The following is an 18682-nucleotide window of genomic DNA, read 5'->3' as shown; positions in this document are numbered from 1 at the left end:
CGTCAGTAGCACTAGTCCACGCCCCCGAAGGGGTGTGTACCGGAAGTTGCCTCCATTTCCGCCTGTTCCGGGGCGGGGTTCCCACGGCTCCTCGTTGCATTTCTGGGCTGGGGCCGCACCGCGGCTCCAAGATGATCGAGACCGAGCGACTCGGTAAGGGGGAGGGGGTGGCACGAAGGAATAGACAGGAATCGACCCTTGATCCCTGACCTATGACTTTTCTCCTGCAGCGTTACCTCCCCCAGATCCTCTGGATCTGCCCCTTCGGGCTGTGGAGCTGGGATGCACAGGGCGCTGGGAGGTGCTGAATGCGCCTGGGGCTCCAGAGAGCACCGTGAGTGATTTTGGACCCTAACCTTTGACCCTCTTCAGCATAAAACCTCTTTCTTACAGTAGGATCTGGCATGACTCACTCTATTCTCTCTGGACACCTGTCATTCTGGCCTGGAATGGTGCAGGACAGACTCCAGCCTAGTGGACCTGCTGTGGGTCAGAGCCCATGTAAGGACGAGGAGGGAGCGCTGGGGTACTTTAGCTCTGAGACCTACCTCCTCTTTCAGATGTGTCTTCTCTCATTGCAGTCCCCTTCTGTCTCCAAGCACTTGTTGGTGGCAGAGATGCTAGCTAGCCTTTGAGCCCCCGACTCTTCATCTTTAGGTCTGGGACCTTTTTTCCTAAAGCTAGTGATTCTCGAATTTCATTGCGCCTCATAATTAGTAAGGGAGCTCTTTTGAAATATGTATTCTTAAGTCCAGCCCAAGAATTTGAAGTCCAAAATCTGTATTGTTAACTAGCGTCTTTGGTAATTCAGTAGCAGGTCGTTTGTCCTGTAAAGCATTACAACTTCTGGAAAATACTGCTTCACCTTGATTGTCCTAGTCTGTCTAGGACATCTACCATTTCTAGTCTAAACATGAATCTGTCACTTTCTCTCATTTTGCCCTTCTTCCAGCTTCCCCACGGCCTCCCTCCCTGTGCCCCAGATCTACAGCAAGAAGCAGAGCAGTCATTTCTGTCATCTCCAGCCTGGCTGCCCCTCCATGGTGTGGAGCACTCAGACCGGTGAGGGGCCTGGAAGGGTCTGGACCAGGGAGATGGGTCCCTGAAGGAAGCTGAGACAGAAGAGAAAGACAGAAAATTACTTCCTTCTCTCCAGAAAATGGCAGAGAAAGATGGATCCTTGGTCTCTCCTGGCTATATTGGGGGCCCCAGTCCCCTCTGACCTACAAGCCCAAAGACACCCAACCACAGGCCAGATACTGGGCTACAAGGAGGTAAGAGATCAGCGGCCACGAGAAGCAGAGTTGGAAAGAGGGGTATCAGAGGCGAGCTCAGCCTCAGTGGGGATCTGATCCTTTGCCTTAGGTCCTGCTGGAGAACACAGACCTGTCGGCCACAACCTCCTTGTCTCTTCGCCGGCCGCCAGGACCCACCTCCCAGTCCCTGTGGGGGAATCCAACACAGTACCCTTTCTGGCCAGGTGACTCTTGTGGAAATGAGATGGTAGGGGAGGGAGCCCTCAGTCTCCAAGGAAGAGTTTCCCTATCACTCTTTGAGAATCTTTATTTGTCCAACTTCTCCCCAGGTGGAATGGATGAACCCACCATGAGAGATTTGAGCACTCAGGAGGAGGCTGAGGAGGAGATAGACTTTGAGAAAGGTGAGGCAGTGCCAGGATGAACACTTGGGAGGCAGGCCTCCAAGATTGGGCCCTGAGGACAAGGGATCCAGGCCTATCACGGGGCTGCTGTTAGCCCTTCCATGCTTTGAGCCAATTAGGAAAAGGTACCCTTTCCATAACCCTTACTGTCATTTGTTGGGAAATTACTGCAACAGATGTTCCCAGCTATAATGTCTATTCTGTCAGTGATATCTTTTAGGTTTAGGAAGTATACAACTTGTACAACAGCATGTAGCGATCCTCATTCTCTCTGTCTTTATCCTCCAGATCTTCTTACTATTCCACCTGGCTTCAAGAAAGGCATGGACTTTGCACCAAAGGGTGAGTTTTGAGATGAGTTTTGAGTGATGCCCTTCTCCCATAGAACAGAGATGGAAACGAACAAGTCTCCTTTTTGCCTTGCTCCTCAGATCACCCAGCTCCAGCTCCTGGGTTGTTCAGTCTCAGCCGTCTGCTGGAGCCCCTGGATTTGGGTGGGGGTGATGAGTTTGAGAGGGAGGCAGTGGGACAGCCTGGAGGTACCAGAGAGGACAGTGTTTCAGCCTCTCCCTGCAGTGCTCCCTTGGCCCGAACAAGCAGCTTAGAGGATCTAGTGTTGAAGGTTGGTGCTTCTGGGCGGTGGAGGCAGGAAAGAAGGGGTCTTGCCACTGGGAGGGTGGTCTGGCTTGGTTGGGTCTAAGGGAAGGACTGGAGCATCTTCTGTGGGAAGTGGTAATGGAGAGCTTTCTGGCTGTATATCACACCTAACCCCGACTTTTCCAGGAAGCATCCACAGTTGTATCCCTGCCAGAGCTCTCCACACCCCCACCTCAGGAACAGTGGGCCATTCCTGTGGATGTCACCTCCCCTGTTGGTGATTTCTACCGCCTCATTCCCCAGCCAGCCTTCCAGGTAGTGTGGGCCTGTCCTTACATGCTCCGCTGCTTCCTTCCAGCCCTCTTCCTCGTCTCCTCTCCTTACCAGAAGCCTTCCAGGCCAGTCTTGGACCTCAGTACTAGCTTCGCCTCACTCAGGCCTTCTCCCTACTGCCCTGCATGCCCAGTGAGCCAGAGGCAGGAAGGCCCCCACTCTGTTCTTCAACTGCCATCTATTTCTCTCTCCCACAGTGGGCATTTGAGCCTGATGTGTTCCAGAAACAGGCCATTCTGCACTTGGAACGGCACGACTCAGTCTTTGTGGCGGCTCATACATCCGCGGGGAAGACAGTTGTGGCTGAATATGCCATTGCCCTTGCCCAGAAGCACATGACGCGGTACAGGTCCTCTCCTCGACTTTCCCCTTCACCAGCCATCCCTGTTTTCTCCCTCATCCTTTCTAAACCTCATCTTTTCCTCAAATCCTAAACTTCATTTTTTAGATGGGGGGTTTACGGGAAAAACTGAGACAGGGGTCCACAGAGAAATGAGAAGGTACCGGGAGAGAAGTTAGAAGAATGACCTGCATGCACTTAGTTTAGGAAGGGGTTGGGGGACAACATTTTTCTGGGGTCATGTCATGAGGAGGGCAATTTGGGTGAAGAAAGGGGGCACCTGAGCTCAGCAGCATGCTGCTGGGAAGGCTCAGGTTGGGAGAGGAGGGGCTGACCACAAGTCTGTGGGGGAGACTGGCTAACTTCATGCCCTCTTCCCAGCACTATCTACACTTCGCCTATCAAGGCTCTGAGTAACCAGAAGTTCCGAGACTTCCGAAACACATTTGGGGATGTGGGGCTGCTCACTGGCGATGTACAGCTGCATCCGGAGGCCTCCTGCCTTATCATGACGACAGAGATCCTTCGGTGAGAGATGGGCACTCAATATGGGTGGATTTTTGGTTAGGAAGATGAGGCTGCTTTGGAGAGCATGTTGGCTAAGTTGAGGGTGGGGACAGGAACCACTGGGGAGTCAGCCTTTGGTCTTTTCTCCCCCAGCTCCATGCTGTATAGCGGCTCAGATGTCATCCGGGACCTAGAGTGGGTCATCTTTGACGAGGTTCACTATATCAACGATGCTGAGGTAAGGAGCATCATTGACCCCAGCAGTTCTTTCCTGTGGAGCTAGTTCAGCAGTTCCCTATTCCACACACCCTAAAATCTTACTATGTTCTTTGGCCCCCAAACGGAACCCTAGGAGCAGAAGGGCAGCCCCCTCTGAGCTGCCTGTGACTTGTCTTCCTTCTCTGTGTCCAGCGTGGGGTCGTGTGGGAGGAGGTGCTCATCATGCTCCCTGACCATGTCTCCATCATCCTTCTGAGTGCTACTGTCCCCAATGCCCTTGAATTTGCCGACTGGATTGGGTGAGACGTGTGTTCTGGGATGCTTGGGTGAAGGGGGTTATAGTATTCCTTGGTTGGGGTTGGGGGCAGAGATTGCCATATCAGGGAGAGTGATCAGGCCTTATGGGCGGAGAGGAGAAATGGTAGAGGGTGGGGAACATGGCCCACTTGGGCCCAGACCACTTTGCATGTTGAGAGATACAATGATGGAGACAGCCTTCTAATCCGGTTCCTAGTTTGGGTGAGGCCAAAAGGGGGACGGTGGTGGAGACATGAGCTGCTCCTTCCTACACTCCCATCTCCTTCTCACTCAGACGACTGAAGCGTCGCCAGATCTATGTCATCAGCACCGTCGCTCGCCCTGTCCCCCTGGAGCATTATCTTTTCACAGGGAATAGCCCCAAGACCCAGGGTGAGCTCTTCCTGTTGCTAGACTCCCGAGGCACCTTTCACACAAAGGGGTAAGCCGGAGATAGGGGAGATTCAGGGCTGGGTCTGGCTGGGTATGACTGTGATGGCTGCCCTCCACATACCCCAGGTATTATGCAGCTGTGGATGCCAAAAAGGAGAGGATGAGCAAACATGCCCAGACCTTTGGGGCCAAACAGCCCACACATCACGGGGGGCCTGCACAGGTAAGAACCAGCAGGCTTTGTACCCGTCACCACCTATTTCTTCCCATCCTTTCTTCCCTCATCTCCCAGGGTTTGGACTTAAGGTCTGAGCAGTGACTGTCTTGACAGTTCTTTACTTTGGCCCCCATTGATTCAGGGACTCAACCTCTGCCCCTTTGTACCCCCTTCCGCAGGACCGTGGTGTGTACCTGTCCCTCCTGGCCTTCCTCCGTACCCGTGCGCAGCTGCCTGTGGTGGTGTTCACCTTCTCCCGGGGCCGCTGTGATGAGCAGGCCTCAGGCCTTACCTCTCTTGACCTCACCACAAGTTCAGAGAAGAGTGAGATTCACATCTTCCTGCAGCGCTGCCTTGCTCGCCTCCGTGGTTCTGACCGCCAGCTTCCCCAGGTATGGAGGGGAGACTTGGAGACTGCTGGGGATGGGGTGCTCTGTGACCCCACCCCTGACCACCGGCCTCGGCCCCCTGCAGGTCCTGCACATGTCGGAGCTTCTGCACCGAGGCCTGGGTGTGCACCACAGCGGCATCCTGCCCATCCTCAAGGAGATTGTGGAGATGCTCTTCAGCCGCGGCCTGGTCAAGGTGCACATGCTGCTCCACCACTTACTCACTGTGGGACCTTGGGCAAATTACTTAATCTCCATGGACTTTAGGTTTCTCATCTTAAAGTGGGGATGCATAAAATACGAACAGGTCATATTAAGAAGAGAAAACAGAAAAGCTAGCAAGCATATAAGTCGTCATCAGCAAAATGCAAATTTGATATACTCATGAGATATCACTTTACGATTATTAGACTGGTAAAACTTAGGAAACTGGCTAATGCCAAGTGTTGCCAAAGACGTAGGAAACTATAGGCGTACCTCAGAGATATTGCAGGTTCAGTTCCAGACCATTGCAGTAAAGGGAATATTGCAATAAAGTGAGTCATGTGAGCTTTTTGTTTTCTAGTGCATATAAAAGTTGTGTTTACACTATACTACATATTAAGTGTGCAATAACGTTATGTCTAAAAACAAAGTACTACTTTAACTACAAGAATACTTTATTGCTAAAAGATGCTGACTATCATCTGAGCCTTTCAGCGAGTCATAATCTTTTTGCTCTTGGAGGGTCTCGCCTTGATATTGGTGAAAATGCAATATTTGCGAACTGCAATGAAGTGAGGTATGCTTGTATAGGATTATAGGAAACCTTGTGCAGGTGTGGCCACTCTGGAGTGCACCCTGACACTCTTTAGGCAAAAATAAGTATAACATGTTCTTTGACCCTAAATTCTATTCTTGAGTATAAACCACAACGAAGTTCTCACCCTGGTCCATGAGGGAATATGCCTGCTCTTCCTTTGTTGGCTATAGGCTTGTGGCAGGGTGTTGCTGGTGGTACTGAGGTGTTCTTCACTGGGAGAACATGCAGGTAAGTGTAGGGCATGCACTCCAGAGAGTGTCCTGCCACAGTTAGAAGCAAAAGATTAGGTATAACCACAGGAACGTGGATGGATGCTGGAAACACTATTTGGAGGAAAGAAGTAAGAAAACAGGAGTTATATAGCTACCTTTAATGTGAATTGTAAATTACGTGCCCAAAAAACAAGGCACAATGTGCAAGAACGTATTCATACAAGGATTTTAAAAACGTTGGAATGACTGACAGCGGGGGGATGGGAGTGGGATATGGATGTACAAGGAAAGAAATAGGTAGCCAAATAAATTGAGGAAAATTATAGTTCCCATTCTAGACTTGTCTGGAGAGTTGAATGGGACTCTGCGAGTTAACCATCTGGATGGAGCCAGGTGTCTACTTAGCCTTGGCTACGTAGGTGTGGTAAGGTGTGCTTAGTCAAGACTGGTCTCTGTGTAGCCCCTTGATGATCCTCTCTTTCCCCGTCCCAGGTCTTGTTTGCCACAGAGACCTTCGCCATGGGTGTAAATATGCCAGCCCGAACAGTGGTGTTTGACTCCATGCGCAAGCACGACGGCTCCACCTTCCGGGACCTGCTCCCCGGGGAGTATGTGCAGATGGCAGGCCGGGCAGGCCGGAGGGGCCTGGACCCCACAGGCACTGTCATCCTGCTCTGCAAAGGCCGCGTGCCTGAGATGGTGGACCTGCACCGCATGATGATGGTGAGCTGGAGCCAGGAGGGTCCCAGCTTTGGGGACCTACTGGATTCTCTTCCAACCCTCTTCCTCTCTCCTTTCTACTTTTTCTTCTGCTTGGGAGGAGACAACGTAGGAGTAAGCTGATCCAAAGATGAGATTGGATCTCATCTCTAGCCTTTTCACTGAATGTGGAGCTAGATAGGACCTTTGAGAGTCTATTACTTAATTTTCCGCCCTTTATTTTGCAGAATTGGCGAGCAGGCAGTTTGTCTACAGTCCCGTAGTTATGGAGCTGGGACTAGCTCTGCTGGGGTAGAGCCAGTCCTCAGAGGGCTGGCTGGGGAGCAGCAAGTTCTACCCTGATCTCACCGACTTCTCTCACTCGGCCTAGGGAAAGCCGTCTCAGCTGCAGTCGCAGTTCCGCCTCACGTACACCATGATCCTTAACCTGCTGCGGGTAGATGCCCTCAGGGTGGAGGACATGATGAAGAGGAGCTTCTCTGAGTTTCCATCTCGCAAGGACAGCAAGGTGAGGGGTTAGGGTGACCAGTATACTGGGCAGGATGTTGGACATGGGAAGCCAGGCTGGAGAGGTGGGCATCTAGAGGCTAGTGGGGTGAAGGTGGGGCTGTAGCAGACTGAGCCTGAAGATTCGTTTCATACCTGCTCCCACTTGTGCCCAGGCCCATGAACAGTCTCTGGCTGAACTGACCAAGAAGCTGGGGGCCTTGGAGGAGCCTGACGTGACTGGCCAACTGGTTGACCTGCTTGAGTATTACCGCTGGGGGGAGGAATTGACAGAGACCCGGAGCCTGATCCAGGTGCATGAGTGTGTGTGTGTGTTGGGGCAGTGGGTCGGGGGGCGGGAAGGAAGAGAATTCGACACTCTGGGTGCTTCTGAACCTAATCCCAGTGTCCTTGTGACCCTCCCTGTCTCCTTTGTGCATATCCCCGCTTTTCAGCGCCGTGTCCTAGAGTCTGTAAACGGGCTAAAATCTCTCTCAGCTGGAAGGGTGGTGGTTGTGAAGAATCAGGAGCATCACAATGTCCTGGGTGTGATCTTGCAGGTGAGGGCAGGAGGAATTTGGGCCCCAAAGGGAGGGAGGAGCAAGCCCTCTCTGTCTTCCCCATTTAATGGGGGCCGGTTATGCTCACCAGTGCTTTCATGTTCCCCTTTTGCCCTCCTTTCCTTTCCATCACCACTTCATGCCCACCTCATCTTCTGAACGCCCCCATAATCCCCACCCCCATCCCCACACTCTGCTTTGATTGCTTGACTTGGTTACCAGTCTATATTGGTGGGCTCTGCATGGTTGCTCCATGATCCCTGCCTGAGGGTGGGGATGTGATCTCTACCTTTGCTGTCTACTCCTCGGATGGCCCATTTGACCTCCCCACCTCTCTAGGTCTCCTCGAACTCCATGAGCAGAGTATTCACAACCCTGGTTTTGTGTGATAAACCCACGTCTGAGGACCCACAGGAGAGGGGGTCAGCCTCCCCAGATGTGCCCTACCCGGATGACCTCATAGGATTCAAGCTGTTCTTGCCTGAAGGTAAGAGTGGGGCAGATAGCCAGGTTCCTGACAGCAATGTAGGAACTGGGTTCGTGGCAAGGTCTGACCCTGCTCTCCCCTTTTCACAGGGCCTTGTGACCATACTGTGGCCAAGCTCCAGACAGGAGACGTGGCTGCCATCACCACCAAAGTGCTCCGGGTGAATGGAGAGAAGATCCTGGAGGATTTCAGCAAGAGGCAGCTACCGAAATTCAAGTCAGAGATGCTGGGGAGTCCTGTTTCCTGGGGAGGGACCACGTAATGGGGAGTAGGGAAGTGCCTGGGGTGATTCCTGTGGAAGAGAAGTCTCATCTGCTCCTTCCTCAGGAAGGATCCTCCCATTGCTGCTGTGACCACTGCTGTCCAGGAATTGCTGCGTCTGGCTCAGGCCTATCCAGCAGGACCCCCTACCCTTGACCCTGTCAATGACTTGCAGCTCAAGGATGTGTCAGTGGTTGAAGGCGAGCTCCGGGCCCGGAAGCTTGAGGAGCTGATCCGGGGGGCCCAGTGCGTGCACAGCCCCCGTTTTCCTACCCAGGTAGGGCTCTGGATGCTAGCTCCAAAGCTGGAGGGGGCATTTCCTTTCTGGTCCCCTGTAAGCTGCCCACCTCCATCTCAGCCCTGGTCCTCAGCCTTCCTCCGTCTCCCTCTCGCCTCATCAACTCCCTCTTCCTTTTGAGGGCAAGAGGTAGGCTAACATGCTCTGGCCTGTGGCTCTCCCTGTGGCTTTCTGCAGTACCTGAAGCTGCGGGAGCGAATGCAGATACAGAAGGAGATGGAGCGGCTGCGCTTCCTGCTGTCAGATCAGTCGCTGTTGCTGCTCCCCGAGTACCACCAGCGAGTAGAGGTGAGAGTGGTGGGGGGCAGGGGGGCCAGCAAGGGAGAGGATGGTCGGCTCCCAACACCCACTATCTTTCTTCTAGGTGCTTCGAATCCTGGGTTATGTAGATGAGGCAGGCACAGTGAAGCTGGCGGGGCGGGTGGCTTGTGCCATGAGCAGCCATGAACTGCTCCTCACTGAACTCATGTTTGACAATGCTCTGAGTGCCCTGCAGCCAGAGGAGATTGCGGCCCTGCTCTCTGGCCTGGTCTGCCAGAGCTCTGGGGACACTGGGGAGCAGCTCCCAAGCACTCTCAAACAGGTATGGGACCCACTCCTCCTCTACCCTGGCCGCAGGGTAGCATTCTCAGTCCCCACCCCAAAGTTTCCCCAATTGACCTCTCCAGTCCTGTAAGTGCTCCTAAGAGCTGGAATGACTTCTTCCTTGATCTGAGCCTCCTCCATCCCGGAGCAGGAAGGCAGGTCTTAATCTCTCCTTCCCCATCTGTAGGGAGTAGAACGTGTCCGGGCTGTGGCCAAGCGGATTGGTGAGGTCCAGGTGGCCTGTGGCCTGAACCAGACAGTGGAAGAATTTGTAGGGGAGCTGAATTTTGGGCTGGTCGAGGTTGTGTACGAGTGGGCTCGGGGCATGGTGAGTAACTGGGGTTTGGGGTTTTGTGGATGGCTGGTTGGGGAGAGGCTGCCCAGACCTATTGAATTCAGTCCCCACCCTGCTTCCCCCATAGCCCTTCTCTGAGTTGGCAGGGCTCTCTGGGACCCCTGAAGGCCTGGTGGTCCGTTGCATCCAGCGCCTGGCTGAGATGTGTCGCTCGCTGCGGGGGGCAGCCCGCCTGGTAGGTGAGCCTGTGCTAGGTGCTAAAATGGAGACAGCAGCTACCCTGCTACGGAGGGACATCGTCTTTGCAGCTAGCCTCTACACACAGTGAATGGCCCTCGTGTAAAAATGTAATAATAAAAGAGCAAACCACCTATGAGTACTTGAGGTGCTGTGCTGGGTAGGGAAGACTCAGCTCAGCTCAAAAGACACAGCAGGGAGAACCACCTAGAAATATGCCTTTATCTGTGCACGGAGACAGGACCAGTCCCCTCTGAAGCATCAGTCCTTGGGGGAAGGTGTCTTAGGGGGTAATGAGAGGTCCTGGGTCATGGCATCCACATACCACGTGGGCAGGAAGGCATGGGGTGCATCTTGATACACAGACACTGTGACTGGCCTACCAGGCTCCCAGGAGAAGAGGTGGACGAGCCTGAGGGGAAAATGGAGTCACCAGTTGAGGACTGGAAGCCGAGCTTCTGGGCCCAGAGGGGAGGGGTAGAGCTGAATGCCTCACCTGGGGTCATCCTGGACAACTGTGTTCTGGGCAAAGCTAAGGAAGGCAGCACAGAAGTTCATGCACACGGAGGGATTCCAGCCATCACGGTCATTCTGGAGAGGGCCGAGGAGGAGGCAGAGATGAGTGAGGGCAAGGGTGGGAGAAGGGGAAGGCGTGCTGCGGCCCTGGACCCTGTACCTGTGGTCTTGCTTGGGGGACACAGGTGGGTGCTGTGACTCCATTGCCTTACCCTGACGTGTTCAAACATCTGCATGGTGGGAAAAGTCTTGAGAGAACAGATGAAACCCTCTGGGTTACGGAAGCCAGCGACAACATTTGGGACCCCCAGGAGGAATGATTGAGCCCACCATTTCAGGAGCTTGTGTCTGTCATGTCAGGAAAGGCAAGGTGTCAGTGGGACCCCACCTCTACCCTCCAGTCTCCTCCTCTTACCCCAAGTTCCTTTCCCAGCTGTCAGTTCTAAGCTCTTGCCCTGCCCAACTCCCTCCTGAACCTGTAGAAGCTCCTCCATTGGCCAGGGCTGTGCATCTCCTTGGAAGTCTTGAGCTCCACATAGCAAGTAGGGGGCTGTGAGGATGGGGCCTGGGGGTCTGTGCAGTCTACCTCCCCTGAGAAGAGCAGGGGGTGGTTTCCCAGGCGGCTGCGTAGCACGGAGCAGAAGGCCATGTTGGTGTTGACTTCTCCAGAGGGGTCTGGGGAGCCTCCAGGTTTGTCTGCACAAGGAGAGAAGCAGCAGTAGGGGTGGAGGCTCTCAGTCTCTGGGGGAGGGAAAGGGGGCTACAGAGCAGGGGCAACTCTCACCTGCACACATATACTGCTCGAATTTGTACCCCATGTACATAAGCTCCCGGAGGAGGGGTGGCCGGGCAAGCCTCTGAGCCTGAGCAGCCAGTGTCTCCACCTCACTCAGGTACAGTGTCCCCTGGAACCGGGAAGCTGCCAGCTGCCAGCCCTCTTGCCGCTCGTATGGTGTTGTCAGCAGTTTTGTCAAGTGCCCCCGCCATGTCACTATGGCCCCTGCCAGCCATCCTGGACCCCTGAGAGGGAGGAGTTAGAGGCTGAAGATCTGACACAAGCATTAGCTCAGATGGCTCCCCCAAAGAATAGCCCCCAACGAATAGTCCTTTGAAGGACTGAATGCCCTCTATCTTTGGCTCTCCTAATTTTAGGGGGGAAGGTATTGGTCTCTCCATCTCATGTGCTGTGGTCTGCTCACCCCTCTAGCTGGCCTCGGTGCTCCAGGAGCCAGCGCAGCAGATGGTCCAGGCGCTCTTGGACCTCCTCGTCCCGGGGCTGATATCGATCGGGGTATCCATCTCTGAGGTCAAAGTTGGGGCCCTGACCGTTGGCGGGGGGTGGGCTGTAGTAGCGCAAGGCTCGGGCATCTCCATGGTACTGGCGTTGGGTATCCAGGGAGAAGCAGCCCAGCTGGGAAGGGCGCCGGTAAAAAGGAAAGGACCCAGAGTAGAGGGCAGGGTCTGTGGGTAATGAGGGTGCTGGGCGGGGGAGTTTGTTGTGAGGCTCAGCTGCTTCTATCTTCCCAGCTCCTCTCTTGGTCCCTCTGGGCTCCATGGGGTCCTGAGAGATGGGAGAAAGTTGTCCTTCTACAAAGGAGGCCTGGAGAAGGGGGACTCCAGGTCAGAACTAAGCGAACCTCCTGATGGCCTGGCTATGGCCTTAAAACAGGCAGGCCGCCAGTCCCTCGCACAGAACCATGGCCAGCTCCACCCGCGGCCTTTCCCCTTGACCTCTCCACCCTCAGCCCCCTCTGCGATCTTCCCAAGACCGTGAGGTTAGGAAGAGTTCCGGCTCAGATCAAGGATCTGGTTACCTCTGAACACGCCAACCTCGACTTCTACCTCTGTCGAGCTATGACGTCACGGGCAGGTACACCAGAAGTCGAAGAGGGATGCAAAAGTGGTTTTCCGCTCCAGGCGATGCAATCATTCAGCGACAGTGGCGGGCAAATCCTTCGTGGGCGGTGGGATGAGGGTGCACTCTCCACCTGGAAGTTGAACGCGACGTGGCCCCAGGCACCCCGCCCGAGGTCCGTGATGTGAGAGCTCCTGGAGGCAGCCAAGCAGCATTGGCCGTGGGGCCTCAGCAGGCCCGGGAGGAACTGGAATCCTCATCGGCGCCGCCCCTTCCAGTCAGAGCCCGAGAGAGGACGAGAGGAGGCCTCCTTCGTCATCGCGTTGTCCAGCTTACACTGGCTGACTGGTCTCCGAGGACGTCACTGCTCCGCGCCGGAAGTCTCTGTTTTCGTGGTTTCTTCCTCAATACCTACCCCTTACCGGGCTCCACAAGATCCCGGGACATGAGCCGGAAGAGGCAGCGCCTGGTCCCGGAGACGCTGGGACTGAAGAGGTGGCGGGAACGAGGTCATACAGAGGCAGATCCTCTGAGGGGCGAGGCAGGTAACCATGACAACCCCAGGGCGAGGCTCAAGACTCCAGCCCCAGCGGCCTCTCCTCTCGTCACCTTAGATGTTGGGAGAAGGCGCCCCCATAATAGTTTCTTTACCTCCCCCAATTCGCCTCCCAGTGACCAGGTCTCCCCACTCAGGGTCGGCGCGCGCAGCAGTCACGGAGCTGGTGGGGCTGTTCCCGCGAGGCCTGTTCGAAGATGCGCTGCCGCCTATCGCACTCAAGAGCCAGGTGTACAGCCTCGTGCCCGACCGGACCGCGGCTGACCGGCAGCTGGTGAGGGGTGCCAGTGCCACCGACCGAAGCCGTACTCAGAATCCTCAGTCTGTCCGCCAGCCATTCTGCCGTTCAGCAAGCGTTAGATTCTTTCTGTGCCAGGCACTGCAGTGCTACAAACCCTGTAAAAAGATCCTAGGGCAGTAGGGAGCGTGCCAAATTTTGGATGTGGAAGAGCGAAGCTTTTGGGGAAACTGAATCATTGGGCATGGTTGGAGCTTAACACCGCTGGTAATACAGGAAGATGTCAGATTACAACAGGCCTTGTGCATCAATATTTCCGTTTTACACTGAGCTGGTAGAGCATGTTAAACAGGAGAGAGAACGGTGTGTTGGGTGGCTTGGAGGTAGTGAGATGAGGCAGGGAAATCAGGAAGATATTGCAGCTGAGAACTGGTGAAGGCCTAAACTAGGGTAGCATAGTAGAGAGGAGAGGCTAGGTGAGGGATGTGGGAAGTGGGAAGAGAGGGAGGAATCCAGGATAACTGACTTTCCAGATGACAGGCTAGGTGGTTGGTGGAGTGAATAGAATAAGACCACGCTGAGTTGTTGAGGACAGAAATGATGTGTTTAATTTTGTGCAAGTTGAGTTGGAGGTTCTTGTGGAGCATCCAAAGGCAAATGTGTAGTAGACAATTGGATATGAGGGTTTGGAGAGAATTCTGAGCCAGTGATATAGAACTGGAAGTTATAGAGATGTGAGTAGTGGTTCAGTGGATGTGGGTGAGATCGGGTAGAAAGAGTGAGTAGAATGATTTTTAACTTTTTTGTAAACTTTGGGAGATAATGAAAGCAATGGCTCTCTTTCTAGAAAAATGTATACATGCCATATATATACAAGGTACATATATAACTTGGGGTGGGGGAGGGTGTTTCCTAGATTCTCTGAGGGCCAAGGTTAAGGACCTTGGATTTACAGTGAAAGGTAATAGGGCCAAATCCAGTGCTGGGAGATACCAGCATTTAAGGCAGTGTTTCTCAGAGTATGTCCTGAGTTCTACCTGTATCAGAATTACCTGGGCTGCTGCTTCAAAAATACAGGTTCCCGGAACTCATTAATTTTCACAGATTTCTGTTTTGTGAATATCCCATTTTGTCCATTCTCATGGAAGAAATTGTATTTTTCTAGGAATTCATCAATTTCATCTAAATATTCAAATTTATTAGTATAAAGTTTGCAATCTCATTGTTTGTAGAATCTGTAGTGATAACTTTTTTTTTCATTCTTTATATTGGTTATCTGTGCTTTTTCTAGGTTTCTCCCCTCTTTTTCTTGGTCAGTCTCACCAGTGGTTTATCAATGTTAATAGTCTTTAAAAAAAATTAACACTTAGTTTTGTTGCTCCCTCATATGCATGTTTTCTATTTTATTAATCTGTTTATCCCCTACCGTTGAGTTTATTCTACCTTTTTACCCCCATTAATTTTAATCTTCTCTTCTTTTTTAATAGATTCATGTCAGGCTGTAGTTTTCTGCTAAGTATTGAGGTTTATATATTTTCATTATCGTTCATTTCAAAGTGTCTTCTAATTTTCTTTTTTTTTTTCCTTTGATTCATTGGGTTGATTAGAAATGTATGTATTAATTTCTAAACATTTTCTTATTACTTTGTTGTTACTGATTTTTGTTTTAAATGATATTGTGGCCAGAGAACATATACAATATGATTTCAGTCATTTGAAACTTTTTGAGGCTTGCTTTGTGCTATTTGCCCAGTTTTGCTAAGTATTCTATGTATATTTGAAAAGAATATGCATTATTCAGTTATTAATTTCTAACTAGAGTTATTGAAGTCTTCTATTTCTTCACTATTATTTTGTCTGTTTGTTCTATGAGTTAATGAAAGCTAGATTAATATACTTTTGTGATTGTGGATTTGTTATTGGCTCTTTAAATATTCCCCCTACCTTATTATCTCTTCATTCCTACTGGGACTCCAATTAAACATACATTTGACCTTCTCTTTTTATCCTTTAAGTCACTTAGTCTCTTGTTTGCATTTTCAATCTTTTTGACTGTTCTGGTTAATTTTTTTGATATGATTTATAGATTAGTAGCTTTTTATTTAGCTGTGCTGTTGTCCATTAAACCCATCCATTGAGTTCCTTCCTTCCTTCCTTCCTTCCTTCCTTCCTTCCTTCCTTCCTTCCTCCCTCCCTCCTCCTCCTCCCTCCCATCCTCCCTCCCTTCCTTCCTTCCTTCCTTCCTCTCTCTTTTGTTGGGGTAACATTGGTTTCCATTGAGTTTTTAATTGCACTTGCCTTGTTTTTTAGTTCTAGAATTTCTACTTAGATCTTTTTCAGATCTGTTATGTCAGTTTTTATAATTTTCTGCTGAAGTTTTTTATCTTGGCTTTTATTTATTTCAGCATCATAAACATCATTTTTAAAAAGCAGTTGGTTTTTGATAATTCCATGATAACATGTCTTTTTGTGTCTGTTTTTATTGTCAGTTTCTTTTGAATTTTTCTTGTGTGTCCAATTATTTTTGACCGTGCTGGACATATTTGTTGAGATCGTCAAATGCTCTCCATGTCCCAATTACTTCTATGAATTCTTGTGTTCACTTAGAGTTTATATTAGTCTGGTAATTCCTTATTATGTTGTGAGCTCTTTAGTGCTTAAAACTTTTAAAATAATATTTTACTTAGCATTTTAATTAATTTTTAGTGGGTAGGTTGATTCTTGTTGTATTCCTAGAAACAGTGGTCCTGGTTGATTTGTATTTGTTTTAAACATTTTATTCTATATTCCTCTTTACCTTCCTCTATCCCAAATCCAGACTGTTAATTCCTTAAGGGCATAGTCTGTGTTTTGTATTTTATCTAGTGTCCGGCATATGATTGGTCTTAGAAAATGTGTATTGACTGGTTAACTGACAACAGATGAGGTGGGTGGGTGGGAGCGGGGGTAACTATTTGGAAAAGACTATTTGGTGATCCACCTGATTTTCCTTCTACAGTTTTTCCTTTATTTAGAGAAAAAATCTCCAATATGGGCATATAAAAATCTCCCTGCCCCGAAATGCCCAGAGGGGAGTGGAGCATCTTACCTTGACACCCTTCTTTTCACTTCCATCTATTTGGACACAGAAGGCACTTCAAGAGCAGGGGGAGATCAGAATCATCCAGCTAGGGTTCGATTTGGATGCTCATGGAATTATCTTCACCGAAGACTACAAGAACAGAGTGCGTGCGATTGTGTGTGTGTCATAAGGAGTGGGGGTGGGCAGGCAGGGAAACTGGGGAAAGGAAATAAAAAGAAAAGAGACAATTCCCACCCCCACCCCCCACGCCTTTTACAGAGAGGACAAAGGGCTCTGGTAAGTAGTAATATGAGGGAGAGGAGAAGGAGGAGTAGAAGGAAGAAAAATATGAGAGGTGGAAGGGCCTGAGCAGAAGGGAATCTGCCTCCCATGTGCAGAGAAATATCCTGGGAGAGAAGTCCCTGGAGGGCAAGGAAGGAGCCAGAACATGTCTCTCATCTGGTTCCAGGTCCTCAAGGCCTGCGATGGCCGATCATATGCTGGGGCAGTGCAGAAGTTTCTGGCTTCGGTGCTTCCAGCCTGTGGGGACCTTAGCTTCCAGCAGGACCAAATGACACAGACCTTTGGCTTCAGGGACACAGAGATCACGTGAGACTTGGGGGATCAACCAAATCAATCATCTGGCACCTCTCTGCCTCTCTCCTATCTAGCCTTATCCTTTTCCTTTTGCTGAACCTGCCCAAAAGGCTGACTCTTCTTTTTAGTAAAATGACGTGAATTTGTATTCCTCCCCCAAAAGAGGAGGCCTGTCTTACCTGGGGCCATAGAAAGAGCCCTGGACAAAAATTCAGGAGATCTGGGTGGCTAATCAAATTACACGTAGAGGCCTGGCAAGAATCATAAATGTCTGATGTGAATCATGCTAAGATAAGAGAATAGAGAATGGTAGGAGCTATGATGCCTCTAAAGCACTCACATTAAGAAAACAACCAGCAGGCAAGGGCTAAATAAAAATACCAATTCAGGGGCTGTATTTGGCTCAGGTTCCCTATGTCGTAACCTGTGGTTTATGTGAAAGCATTTTATAAATTCTTTTCACTAAGATATGGGAGGAGCCATGATGAGGTCTGTGGAGGCAATGGCAGGAACACAGAAGAAAGACCCTTACTTCTCCCCAGGGGGTGGGACTAAGTGTGTATCAGGGAATGTGGTAAGAGAGGGCTTCTGAGAGTGGTTTCAGCAAACAAGTAATAGCAAGAAAAGAAGGCATTGGGGGTGGGGTCAGTCGGGTACGCAAATGGGACCAGCAAGGGCATGGATCGTGAGCAGAACCACCCCAGGGTGGGGGTGGGACGTCTGTTACCAGCCCCTTTACATGGTTGCCTGTGTTTCTGGAGACAGTATCCAAACATTAGTGGACAGTGAGGAGAGAAGATTCTCAGAGCCAAGGCCTCATCTCTCTTGCCTTCCCACTCCGCTTAGGCAGCTGGTGAATGCTGGAGTCCTTACTGTCCGAGATGCTGGGAGTTGGTGGCTAGCTGTGCCTGGAGCTGGGAGATTCATTAAGTATTTTGTTAAAGGTATCCTGCCTGCAGCTCAAGCTCCCAGCCCCTCAAGAACACCTTTTGGTGGCTCCTCTGGCCTGCAGGCCTTACCTTTCCCCACTCCTGTGCCATGTCTCCTCCAGGGCGCCAGGCTGTCCTCGGCATGGTTCGGAAGGCCAAGTACCGGGAACTACTCCTTTCAGAGCTCTTGGGTCGGCGGGCACCTGCCGCGGTACGACTCGGCCTTGCCTACCACGTGCATGACCTCATTGGGGCCCAGCTGGTGGACTGGTGAGTCTTGCCCCTGTCTCTGGCAGTTGACAGAACAATGACCCAAGGTTGGGTTTCCTCCCCACTCTTGCTTCATTCACTAAGGAAGCCCAGCTCCTCTCTCCTCTGGAACCCCCTGGAACATCACTGGCCAAGTTCTGAGTTCTCCCTAGACCTTGGGCCTATGTGTCTGGCTCTAGCTGTGTCTTTCTCTTGTACAGTGTCTCCACCACTTCTGGAACCCTCCTGCGTCTGCCGGAGACATGAGGATTCTACTCATCATTACACATCTCCCCAGAGTGGGGCTAGAGGGGCCCAGGAGTGTTGCCCAGTGGTGGCTGAGACAGGGTCACCTTGGGAAAGCTTAGGACCAGGATTTGTGTTGGGTCCATGGCCGTGCAAAGGGTCAGGCGTGACTGCTGCTGTTTACCTGGGCTCCAAGCCAGTGGTCGGGTTTGGGCAACGCTTCTCTGCTCTTCCATGGAAGTGGAGCCAGAAACTGTGCCAGGGCCATGGCTGCTGCCTTTCATACAGCAAGGTGCTGCTCTGATTGTCTTGGGAAGGTGGGGTTTCTGGGGAGGCTGGTGAGGGAGGGCAGGGTTCTCTTCCCTACATGTTGGGTTGAAACTGCCAAATAAAGTACTTGTGCCGGTGCTGTTTTCTGGGTGTCTTTTGTTTAATGTGATGCGCGATACCTCGTTTGGGGCTAGAGGTAAAGCCACACTTGAGCCTGAACTTTGCCTCATTGTTCAGAGAGGAAAAGGGACATTGAGGTCAGTTCTCCCT

The 18682-nt window shown here is 51.3% G+C and overlaps 3 protein-coding genes across 17 annotated transcripts; 2 read left to right on the top strand and 1 right to left on the bottom strand.

Annotated features, from left to right (window-relative positions):
* Positions 1-22: 22 nt before the first annotated feature.
* SKIC2 (SKI2 subunit of superkiller complex) lies at positions 23-10034 on the top strand. 3 transcript variants are annotated; one of them, XM_039882961.1, is made up of 28 exons: positions 23-153; positions 231-334; positions 953-1062; positions 1157-1274; positions 1366-1480; positions 1586-1660; positions 1949-2002; positions 2092-2282; positions 2444-2572; positions 2788-2933; positions 3312-3458; positions 3591-3675; positions 3849-3955; positions 4249-4395; positions 4473-4569; positions 4743-4955; positions 5038-5148; positions 6459-6689; positions 7057-7194; positions 7349-7486; positions 7628-7732; positions 8072-8219; positions 8309-8435; positions 8547-8757; positions 8956-9066; positions 9143-9361; positions 9551-9691; positions 9786-10034. In XM_039882961.1, exons 1-28 carry the CDS (start codon positions 132-134, stop codon positions 9984-9986), a joined length of 3741 nt encoding a protein of 1246 aa, XP_039738895.1. In that variant the 5' UTR covers positions 23-131; the 3' UTR covers positions 9987-10034. The 3 variants fall into 3 exon arrangements, with proteins under 3 accessions (XP_039738895.1, XP_039738896.1, XP_039738897.1); XM_039882962.1 differs by having other exon boundaries at positions 9763-10029; XM_039882963.1 differs by lacking the exons at positions 23-153; positions 231-334 and adding an exon at positions 394-501.
* Positions 9360-12557, bottom strand: DXO (decapping exoribonuclease). 4 transcript variants are annotated; one of them, XM_039882971.1, is made up of 8 exons: positions 12226-12554; positions 11611-11972; positions 11196-11431; positions 10888-11107; positions 10624-10759; positions 10392-10486; positions 10221-10307; positions 9360-9544 (listed from the first exon to the last, which is right to left on the bottom strand). In XM_039882971.1, coding segments are annotated over exons 2-8 (1131 nt in total). In that variant the 5' UTR covers positions 11967-11972; positions 12226-12554; the 3' UTR covers positions 9360-9543. The 4 variants fall into 4 exon arrangements, 3 of the variants coding, with proteins under 3 accessions (XP_039738905.1, XP_039738904.1, XP_039738903.1); XR_005657326.1 differs by lacking the exon at positions 9360-9544 and having other exon boundaries at positions 10097-10307; positions 10572-10759; positions 12226-12557; XM_039882970.1 differs by lacking the exon at positions 9360-9544 and having other exon boundaries at positions 10097-10307; positions 11611-12011; positions 12226-12556.
* A 6-nt stretch (positions 12558-12563) lies between these two features.
* Positions 12564-18555, top strand: WHR1 (winged helix repair factor 1). 10 transcript variants are annotated; one of them, XM_039882978.1, is made up of 7 exons: positions 12564-12811; positions 12960-13096; positions 16189-16284; positions 16591-16730; positions 17565-17662; positions 17770-17917; positions 18118-18555. In XM_039882978.1, exons 1-7 carry the CDS (start codon positions 12712-12714, stop codon positions 18161-18163), a joined length of 765 nt encoding a protein of 254 aa, XP_039738912.1. In that variant the 5' UTR covers positions 12564-12711; the 3' UTR covers positions 18164-18555. The 10 variants fall into 10 exon arrangements, 9 of the variants coding, with proteins under 9 accessions (XP_039738912.1, XP_039738907.1, XP_039738911.1 ...); XM_039882973.1 differs by having other exon boundaries at positions 16075-16284; XM_039882977.1 differs by having other exon boundaries at positions 12939-13096; positions 16192-16284.
* Positions 18556-18682: the final 127 nt, after the last annotated feature.

The sequence above is a fragment of the Pteropus medius genome, unplaced genomic scaffold, assembly GCF_902729225.1.
Source record: "Pteropus medius unplaced genomic scaffold, Ma_sr-lr_union100, whole genome shotgun sequence".
Taxonomy (NCBI): domain Eukaryota; kingdom Metazoa; phylum Chordata; class Mammalia; order Chiroptera; family Pteropodidae; genus Pteropus; species Pteropus medius.
Note: the sequence above shows the minus strand (reverse complement) of the source record. Positions and strands in the feature narration are given on the sequence as shown.